At 35.2% G+C, this 11422-nt stretch overlaps 1 protein-coding gene across 1 annotated transcript; it reads right to left on the bottom strand.

Annotated features, from left to right (window-relative positions):
• Positions 1-739: 739 nt before the first annotated feature.
• On the bottom strand, positions 740-11178 carry LOC126890286 (uncharacterized). The gene is made up of 3 exons (XM_050659144.1): positions 10242-11178; positions 9534-9738; positions 740-749 (listed from the first exon to the last, which is right to left on the bottom strand). The coding sequence occupies exons 1-3, from the start codon at positions 10489-10491 to the stop codon at positions 740-742; spliced, it is 465 nt and encodes a 154-aa protein (XP_050515101.1). The 5' UTR covers positions 10492-11178.
• Positions 11179-11422: the final 244 nt, after the last annotated feature.

Raw genomic sequence — 11422 nt, forward strand, 5'->3', positions numbered from 1 at the left:
TGTTCTACGGGTCAAAATACATAAAAAAACTTGGGTAAGTCCATCTAAATAAAGGAGCCCGTAGTACCCCCTCCTGGCCACAGCACTAATTTGTTTATAAGCCAAAAAATTGTTTATAAATTTAAAACATTGATGAGGCTGCTTAAATAATCCGATTTCAATTCTGTAAAGTGCATTAGATAGGTGGAGTACTTCTTTATATGTAAAAAAATTGACAAATCTTTGTATGTTCTAGTTTTTGTTGTGCAAGATTTTAAAAATTTTAATTTTTTAAAAAAAGTTTAGATTGCAAAATTTTTATGCAAAATCTAGTAAATCAATTGTAATGAAATTTGGTGTACGGTTTTAGCACATTACAAAAATTTTCTAAACGAATTAGGAAGGTTTCAAGTGTAACCTAAGTGATGGAAAATCATTGAATAAGGACAGGCTTGTTTTGCCCCCTTATTTTATATTTATTGCTATTTTGAAGCAAAAGTGATAAATTAAGACATTTTTAACCAATCGCATCTGATAGAAAATTTAATTATCTTTGTTTTATTCCTATAGGACTTTGTTCTAAAATGAATAGTTTTTAAGTTATAAGCAAAAAAATTAGAAAAAAAACGAAATTTTTTGAAATTTTTAAATATTTTATTTTTTTATTAATGTTCCGGGCATATTTGAGAAGGAGCATAAATCAATTATTATTAACGAAGTTATCACCTAACTTTATCCGCAAAAATCTGAATGCCACCTCTCACATCCACCTAAAAACAGATGCTTACTGGTCTATAAGTGTATTCGCAGCAAAGATTAGCAGAGACAGTAGGGAGTAGGGACTAGTCGACGACAATGGAGCATTCCATCCATGACTAAAAGTCCGCGACAGGGTCCGCGAACGAAAATATTTTATTTATTTATATTTTTTGACATTGTGTTTCTTAAATTTTTTACCCCTTTGCCTTTAGGCCCGGTCTTTTCACCTCCGAATAAAAGTTATCCGGAGGTTTATTTGACAGATTTACATGTAATCTGCCGAATAAACTTCCCAATAAATAGTTATTCGGAGGTGAAAAGACCGGGTCTTAATAGATTTTTAGTTGTATTTTGCGAACATTTTGTTGTTGATTTTGTGTAGTCTTTAGTTGTAGAAGTATGTACTTGAACGACTTTATTTAGTTTTAAGCAGTGAATAAATAAAGATGAGTGAATATTTTCGAAAGTTGTTGGCAGACAATACAGATGTTGCTTGTAGGTGTAGGCATGGGTGTTAGGTACAGTAGTTAGTTATTTAGAATTTTTATAATACATTTTTTTACAGCTTTATTATTATATTTAACCATTGTTTATATCTCTCAGAGCATAACTTATTTAGTTCAGTTTTGTGCTTAAAATGTAGCACTGATGGTAACCGATAAAACTGAACTTTATCACGATTACTTCGCATTCCACACTTCAAAACACAACAGAAATGAAGCACAGTATCGATTATTCCAGTAAAAATGTTAAATTAATCCTTACAAAACAAAATTACAAATAAATGCAACTTAAACACATTAGAACTGATAGAATAACATTTAAGTTGGATTTATAGTTTGACGTAGCGTAGACGTAGACGAAAGAAACGGACTGGAGACGTAAGAAAATAATATGCCAATTTATAAATCGACGTAGCGGAATTCTTCCGTTCCGTTTCTCTTACGTTCCGTCAGGCGCTTGCGTTCATTTATAAACACGAGTATGGTTTGTTCAACAGTAAATGGTTTGAATTCAATTAGTGCGGTCGTAAATATTATTAAATTTATCTGACCTGGCCCATTGTTAAGACCCACCCGGAGCGATAAGCCACCGAGGTAGACAGAGTTGGTCTTTTGCAATTAACACTGACTAGACGGTACTCCCATAATAAAGCCTAAAATAAATTTTACCTGAAACCGGGCCTTTTATACTATTATCGGTTAATCCGGGCTGTTTATAGTGGTAACTAATTGAACTTAACCATTTACTGTTTAACATACCATACACAAAATTCGGTGTTGATCTTTTCCAGTGCATCTACGTCTACGCTACGTCAAACTATGGAGTTTTTGTGCACACAAATACGTAAACGTAACGCATCTTTTTGACATATACGCTTGCGCATTAATGGTTGAACTCCCGTATCTCGATACGTATTACCTAAACTAACGCTCTGATACGTACGTGAGAACGCATCCCTATCGAGACGAAAGTCACCGAATGCACACGAGGATCTTGTCCGATTACCTACCAAATGAACATTTCATCAGCGTACTACCCGTTTATAAACATTTTAAGGTTATTGGTTTAGTCTATTTGCGTAAAATTATTCTGTGTTTGTAATTGGAAATTGGAACTTCATAATAGATTTAAAATTTTATTGTTTTTAAGTTCTCTATTAATAAAGCAAAACAAACAAATCTTGTATTAATTTAAGAAATACAGTGATCACCACAATTAATAACTAGATAAACAAATGACCTAGTTTCAGTAAAATTTTCAAATAAATATTACCAAACTATTTACATTCTTTACTGGAATTCTGATGTAGGTACAATAATTTACAACTAAAAAGTAGGTATAAACAAAATAAAAAAATTTTAACCAAGGAAAAATAATATTTTTATATTTAAATAGAAGCAATTAAAACCATACAATTTCATCATTCATTTATCTTTTTTTACATTTGTATATATTAATTGTATATTGTGTGAAAATTGTTTTATTTTTTTATATGTCAACGGAATTTAAAAATGACTTTACGATTTGCTTTACGTTACGTTAAGGCAGTTACAAAAACTACCTATTTTAACATTCAGACCGCGTCCCACCATCAAATAATTTGATCAAACTGGTTTGAGCAAACTGAAAGTGACAGTTAGTGACGTCACATCCTGAGTGTTCATTGTGGATAATAATGAAAAATTTTAATTTTAAATAAAGTACAAACAAGTTAGACACCTCAATACAAAAATTTTTATCAAACTAGACTGATAGTGAGAGCACAGATTTTTAGAATTTCAAAAAAACTGCAATTGTGACGTCACTTTGACGTACTTCCTCAAGTACGTCAAGTTTGCTCAAACTGTTTGATCAAATTATTTGATGGTGAGACGCGGCCTTTATTAGTTGCTTTACGTATACGTAGTGTGACCAACTAGCCCGAAAAATCCGGGACATGGCCCGAATTACGAAGTCATGTCCCGGCGTCCCGGACAAGGCTTCCGGGCCATCCGAATTTTCAACGTTTTTGTAAAATTCTATTTTGAAATTTTGAATACGTTATTCTTATAAGAATTCACATCAAACTGAATTGGTAGGACGAAAAAAAAAAATCGACAATCTCTAGACTCTAGCTAGAGTGTAATACTAATACCACATCCAAAACGCATGCGTTTTATATCGTGGTATTATAGTTCTGCGAAAACTAAAACGGTGGACTTTTTTTCGTTTCTGTATTTTAATTGTCTTCTGAAAAAAAATGGCCCGATTTTCATTAAAATGTCCCGGATTTTAGGTATTTTTTTCAGCCTTGTCCCGGATTCGACTCAATTGGAGTTGGTCACACTACGTATACGGAGATGCTTTACGTTACGTAGCAACAAAAACTCCCTATTGTGCACACAAATACGTAAACGTAACGCATCATTTTGACATATACGCTTGCGCAGTAATGGTTGAACTCCCGTATCTCGATACGTATTACCCATGATACTATAAATAAAGAGACAGTATTTTCCCGTAGCTCAAATACGTCCGAGTTCGCGCATTGATTACGTAACTGGAGACCGGAAGTTGAATTTGAATTCTTGTTAAAGTTAAATGGGATTTGTATGCATTATGTAATGAAATTATTCAATTAGCAAAATAACATTAAACTTCAATGTATTCGAAAAGAATTTAGTGTCGAGATTCCAGTCAAAATAACTGTCAAAGATAAAATATAAAATACAACCGCGAACAATTCAAAGTAATCGGACATTACGAATGATTACGAACCATTAAGGCCCCGTCTCACCATCAAATAATTGACAGTTATTTGATCAAACTTGACAGTTAGTGACACAAAGTGACAGTTAGTATGTATAGTTTGTGTCACTAGTCAAGTTTGATCAAATAACTGTCAATTATTTGATGGTGAGACGGGGCCTTTACGAACTTGCCGGTCTCCAGTTACGTCACGACTTCCGGATGTGCAATATATTATCTTGTTATTTATAGTCTCATGGTATTACCTAAAGTAACGCTCTGATACGTACGTTCAGACGCATCCCTATCGAGACGAAAGTTACCGAATGCACAAGCGAAGCGGATCTTACCCGATTACGGCGATTACCTACCAATCTACCAAATCAACATTTCATATTATGGATATGATATACCATATCCATAATAATTTTATGGGTATTCTACCAAATTATGGAGAAATAAAAATATCGGAAAAGGAATGAAAGGCAGAATTTACAAAACAGTCATCAGACCAATAATGACATACGCGGCAGAAACACGACCTGATACAGAAAGGACAAAAAGAATGCTAGAAACAGCAGAGATGAAAACATTGCGAAAAATCGATGGTAAGACGCTGTGGGATAGAGCTAGAAGTGCAGATATACGAAGGAGATGCAAGGTGGCCAACATTAATAACTGGGTGAAAAGCAGAAGAGTAGAATGGAGCGCTCACATAAGCCGAATGACAACAAATAGAGTTGTAAGGACGGCGAGAGACGGTTCCCCAATAGGAAGACAGTCAGTAGGAAGACCACGAAAAAGATGGAATGACAACTTACTGGAGGCACATTGAAAAACAGACAGAGTAATGTCTATATAAAAAGAAGAAGAAGAGGAACATTAAAAAAACTTAAATTCAGTATTTAAAACGTAAGTATATTTAAGGTAAAAATATATACCACATCTTTGACCAACTAATATTTTTTAGAAATAATGTTTTTATTTTTAATTTTAAATTAACCACTTTGACCTTTATGTCAAATTTCCAGTAAACGTTTACAGACTTGTCACTACTGGCGCTCGCGAATTTTTAAATATCCCCTCTACGCACGAGCTCACAGCGTATACACTCTGATGAGTTTATGACATATGATACAAGCTCGAAACTCATGACTGAATGAAAAGCCCTATGGCCTATTCAAGGGGCGCACTAATGTTCTCTTTACCTTGGAAGAAAGAATCGAAAATTTTGTTTAGAGACAAAATAATTATATCCACTATCGCCTATTGATTTGATATAGCTCTCTAGTTCTGTTGTGTTGTGCAGCTGTTTCGGCTTGTTTTGCCAGTTCTTCAGTCCACCTTCTTTTGTCTCTTCTTGCATTCCTTTTAACTGCTTTATTTAGTGTTTCATATTCTTGTTGTCGGTTCGCTCATCGTTTTACAGTTCTGGCTTGCAAGATATCTTTTTTTCGTTGTTTTCTTTCCTCGATTATTTTTTTCACCTGTCAAATTCTGACGTTTTTGCTTTTTTTAGCCAATCACCACGCGTCGTTCTAGCCAATTGAGTGTAATACTGATAAAACAGCTTCTTCCTTGATAAAACAGTCTCTTCCCTGATAAAACTTAAGGTACCCTAAATTTCACATAATACGTACATACCTGTGTTTACTAACTTAATTTATGAACAGCCCTGGTACATAGATATTTTAAAAACACTAACCAACCACGATATACTCAGATTTTCTACAGTTTTTATTTTCAAAATAAATATTTCTAAACTTTTCATAAACGTCAAACAGAACCGATGTAAACCGTACACAGAACACAGAACTAATTCTTCTATTTTGTTGCCGATTTCAACAAACCAGTGTTATCACATAAAAGGATTCGAATATTTACAACGTAATATTTTGGAGCAATAGTTACTTTTAAAATACACATTATATTAGTAGAATTAGTAAAATAGTTCTAAAATTACATTCTCCTATTTTATTATTACAAAAACACGGGTGAATAATGATTAAATAAAATGCATTCACCTGGGGGTTAGGCAAAACCAATTACACCACTGCACTGTGGTGAACTCACCCAGCGTAGCTGGGTAAGACCACGAAGCAAGTAGGCCGCGCAATTTTGACCGATTTAAATTTTCGCGATTTAACATCGTCATAATTTAATTTAAACAAAATGGACGTTAGCGTTAGATTTGGTGACAATAATCATGAACAAATTAAAGATTTGTTAAAAAATAATACGCCTCAAAATACAATTAAGACAAAAAGGTCTGTTTGGACACAATTTGAGCAATTTTGCACAGTAAAGGCCGCGTCTCACCATCAAATAATTTGATCAAACAGTTTGAGCAAACTCCGGAAGTACGTCAAAGTGTCGTCACAATTGCAGTTTTTTTGAAATTCTAAAAATCTGTGCTCTCACTATCAAAGTTTGATCAAATTTTTTGTATTGAGTTGTCTAACTTGTTTGTACTTTATTTAAAATTAAAATTTTTCATTATTATCCACAATGAACACTCAGGATGTGACGTCACTAACTGTCACTTTCAGTTTGCTCAAACCAGTTTGATCAAATTATTTGATGGTGGGACGCGGCCTTAAGGAACTATCAGTTGAATGATAATACAAGTATTCAAGAAATTGCAAAAGTTCTTGAAGATTGGGGAATGAATATGAAGAAAATGAATGGTGAAGATTACAAGGAATACTCTGTTAAAACTAGGAATACCTATTTGGAATGTAACAGCCAAAATGATTCAAGAAAAATATTTTTCAGAGTTTAATATAAGTTTTAACCCGTTTATCGACATTGAATTTAAAAGGCAAGAGACGTGAGAAATGCAAAAAGGAAAGAGTTACAAAGTCGTCCCGAAAAAAGAAAACAAAGTGCTATAGCGCTGGATGAAAAACAGTATTTGAGTATTATAGACTCGTGCGATGAAAATAATCCGCTAGGATTAGAGATGGAATTTTTTCATGTTGTCTCTTACGAGTTAGCATGGCGCGGTGGTGAGGGTGTTCATTGTAGAATTGATTATTTCAAATATGAAATAAATAATGCCGGCAACGAAACAGGAAGGATTGAATATAGTCCAATTTTTATCAAAACATGCCAAGGTGGTCAAAAAAAGTGTTCGGATTCAAAATGGCTGACACCAAACATTAAAGATCCAGAAAGGTGCCCAATACGACTATATAAAAAAATCATGGAGAAGCGTGGTAAAAATATTACCAGCGATAGATTTTTCCTTACCCCAAATCCATACTGGCAAACATGTAATGGAATATGGTATAAAAATACTCCCATTGGACCAAATGAAATGGCTAAATGGTTGAAGAACTCTGCAAAAAAATGCGGATTGGACACAGTGCCGGATTTACCAATTTTCCGCCCTACGCCAGTTAAAAAATGCCGCCCTTAGGTTAGCTAGGTAAAAACAGCAATAAAACCAGAATTTTAAATTTAAATATTTATTTTCACAACTATATGAACTATAATAATATTATATTAGTTTTCGCCGGGATTTCATAGCCGCAAACGAGTTTATAATATTATCAAAATCTAAGCTTGTTGTCAAATCAGATTCTATCGTCAAAATTGTCAATGCATTTAATCGCTCTTGTTCCATTGTTGATCTTAAATACGTCTTTAATCGTTTGAGGGTAGAAAATGAGCGCTCCGCCGAACAAACTGTGACAGCCATAGCAACAAATATACGTAGGGCGATTTCAACGTTGGGGAAAACTGCTTCCAAATTGTATTGTCGAATGTGCGAGAGCATATTTGATAAAGTGCATTTTTCGTATTTTATGTCTGTTTCTTTTAACAGTTCCGAGAAATGCAAACAATCTGTTGGAAACGCATCCTCCAGATCGTCCTTATAACATTCCTGTAGGTACCTGGCACTTTTGATTAACTGTTCTTGCGAACTTTCTTTTATAACGTAAAAGAATCCAAATTTTTTGAAAACACTGTCATATGCTTCATATCTTTTGTTCAGTTCCATTGAAACCCTATCAAGTATAGAAAAATATGTGTCCACTTTTAGCTGTTCCCTTCCTGTCAGAATTGTGTCACCATCCCTATTTTCATCTGGGAAAAGTTTACGTCTCCGATTTCTTTGATGGTCATCATCGTATCTTTCATCCATAATATTTTTGGCTTTGTCACTGTACGTTTCAAACATGGCAGTATTTCGCAAATATTTGACAAAATTTATCAATGATAAAAAGAGTCTAGTTACGTCGCCAGTATCGATATCGATGCCCTGAAGAGTTTTGTTGGTTTTATGGAAACGCTCTAATATCACTTCCCAAAAAACCGACATGAAGGCACATTCGAAACGGTTTAAGCGACGTTTAATCCCAGCTGCCTCCGTTCGAACCGTTGGTTTTTCTGAAACCGCTTCTTCAATTGTTGTCAAAGCATTTAAATAATTGCTCCAGCTCCCGCGTAAGCTCATTAAAGCATCATGGCGTGCAGACCATCTTGTTCCGTCGACCCGTTTTGGAACTTTAGCGCCGGGTTTTAAATTGGAAAGTAGAATTTCCCAACGACGAGTAGACGCCGAGAAAAAAGTATATAGGCTCTGCACCGTTTCAAACAACCTTACAGCCTCTCCGGCACATTCGGCAGCGCAGACGCCAACCAAATTCAATGAATGGGCGGCACATGGTAGGTAATCAGCGAGCGGGTTGCGTTTCAAAATCCTTGCTTGTAAACCACTGTAACAGCCGGACATATTACTAGCGTTGTCGTAGGACTGACCTCGACAATGTTTTAATTCCAAATTGTGCTTCTCCAATTTAGAAATTACAGCATTTTCCATATCTTCAGATTTATGTCCCACATTTGGCAAAAAGCCAACGAAGCGCTCTACTGGTTTTCCATTTTCTGTAACATATCTGATGATTACGGATAATTGATCAATATGTGCCATGTTGGGTGTTGAGTCAATTATAATTGAATAGTATTTTGACTTTCCAATTTCGGACATAATGTGATTCAGAACCTCAGTCGACATTAAGTCGATAAATTCTTCACATATTGTAGATGAGAGGTATGACGTTTTACCACTTCCCGGATTTCCGTGCTGAGATACATGCGTGGCTAAAAACGGATCAAATTCCGCTATGAGCTCCAGACACATCATGAAGTTTCCGTTGTTTGGATTGCCGAATTTTTCAACTGTTCCTCTAAACGGTAAACCTCTGGAAGCCAATTTTTTAGTCACTGCAACCACCCGCTTTAACACTTTTCGCCAGTAATCTTCTTCGAGTCTTATTTGCTGACACAGCAATGAATCAATTTGGTTTTGCTTTTGTTGACGCCGCAATAAGGTTACTTGGGATTTGGCGTGTTCGTGGGAGTTTTCATGTAAATTCAAAATTTTATTTACATTACTCCAATCATTTACGCCATCAGTGGCCATTTTTGAGGTTCCTCCGAAAAGACGACATGGAATGCAAAACAGGGATTTCTTTGATGGTGAATATATTAAGTATCTACGAGGTTGTTCTTCCTCATTGGCAAGTTTCCGACGGAAAACGTTCTTAGTAAGATACCGTGTCTTATTGCCAATAACAGTTTTTGTTAGTGAAAAAACCTCATCTGTATTTTGGCATATTTCATTTGGTAAGGACAACAAATAATCGATAGTAGCATCGTTGGCCTTCCATTCGGCAGGGTCGTTACTGATAACTGCTTGTAAACATTGTGGATTTACTGAAGCTGATGCACATGCAGATGCTTCTATTTTAGATTCTGACCCTAGAACAATAAAATATGCGAATATGCGAATATGCCTCTAAACTAAAAATTTGCATTTTGATAATCGAAGATGGTATAATATTGTAAAACTTTCATAAGTAAAATTTTACATCAAACATTTTTTTTTGTAACTCTACTAATTAAGGATTTATGAAGTCATTTCAAAATTGTAATTTTTTTATTTTCCCCCATATCATAAACGAGATGGTAATTTTAAAATTTGTGTTTACCGTTTTAAAGTTACCCCCAATGATTTTTTTTGATAGGACTAACAATTATTAACAGTTACGTACGAAGAAACGAAGATACCATATAAGTGTCGAAAATTGAGAAAATGATGTTTCATTTCAGCCCAAAATATACAGGGCAATCAGAATCAGGGCATTCCATTTAAATGAAAATTTAAAATATGCCAAAGAGCCAAAGAGATGCCCAAAGAGTCAAAGAGTAGCAATGTAGTTAAAAAACACATTTATTCACATAATGACATAATCGATACTCACTCTCACTTGGCTCCGTGTCCATCGCTTCCGCATTATCTGGTGGTATAGGTACAGCAGACACAGCAGTAACAGTCTCCGATTCCGAATCCGAATCATGTGTTTGCGCTTTGGAAGTTGTAGTTGTAGGTTTAATTAAAAAATAGTTGTTTAATTTTTTTGTTTTGTCTAAAACTGCATGAAGTTTTCTCCGCTTTTCCTCATCAAGCGTCTTGTATTGCGCTCCACTTAATCGTTTTCGGCCGTCACTCATAGTGTTGAAAATTTTGCGACACTGGACTCGACACTTTAAACAGTTTAAACTAACTGACTGGGATGAATAATATTGAATATTGTTACGACTTTTACCCGTCGTATTTTCCGTGGGTTCTTCGTTCTTCAATAAACCAACAACTCACTTTAAAACTTTAAACTACTACTTTATTTCAACAAGTCCACTTATAAGTATAACAATACTTGCACTATTTACCTACTAATATTTACAGATTTCTAATACTCAATACTCTTCACTCTTCTACTTCTTTACAAATAATAACTAATAACACTTACTTAACACTATCTCACTACTAAAACCACTCTGTCTAGCCAATCTGTCTGCTAGTCACTCTCTCACTCATATCTTCAACTGTCTGGTGATAGCACACAGCACACAGCTGTAACTGTTCGCTTTATATACCTACCGGCAGGGTTTCCTGAATGTTCTAGGAATTTCCAGTAGTTAAGTAGTTTACTAGAAAAATCGAGACGTTCACTTACGACTTCCTTTGACTACTATCAGTAGCGCGGCTCTTATCTAAAGCGGCTTCTTTGCGGCAATCGCGCGGCAGATAAGCGGTATCCTTTTGTTACAGTCAGATAAAATAATCATTCCCAACAATTGTACTTCTGCCCGACCATGTTACGGCGGGGCGGAGACTTTAGATTTCATTGGAAACCTACCAAACATTAGCCGTGTTCGTGCTGCATGCCTCGAGTATGCCCAGAGGGAGAACGCCTGCGCATTACGTTTTCGGAGGGCAATATTCGACCTTATTGAACGTCCAATTTTGTAATGCGCAGGCGTTCTCCCTCTGGGCATACTCGGGGCATGCAGCGCGAACACGGCTATTCATTCATTTTTAGCTATATTATACGTAAAATAGATTTTGGGTGATGGCCCCGTATATAATTTCAGTTTAAGAGTT

The sequence above is a fragment of the Diabrotica virgifera genome, chromosome 8 (genome assembly GCF_917563875.1).
Source record: "Diabrotica virgifera virgifera chromosome 8, PGI_DIABVI_V3a".
NCBI classification, from domain to species: domain Eukaryota; kingdom Metazoa; phylum Arthropoda; class Insecta; order Coleoptera; family Chrysomelidae; genus Diabrotica; species Diabrotica virgifera.

Excerpts from the sequence above, each read along its gene's own strand:
- LOC126890286 (XM_050659144.1), bottom strand. The coding sequence starts at position 10,491 with ATGAGTGACGGCCGAAAACGATTAAGTGGAGCGCAATACAAGACGCTT. Across the intron at positions 9,739-10,241 it reads GGACACGGAGCCAAGTGAGA|GGTCAGAATCTAAAATAGAA; the intron begins GTGAGTATCGAT and ends TTATTGTTCTAG.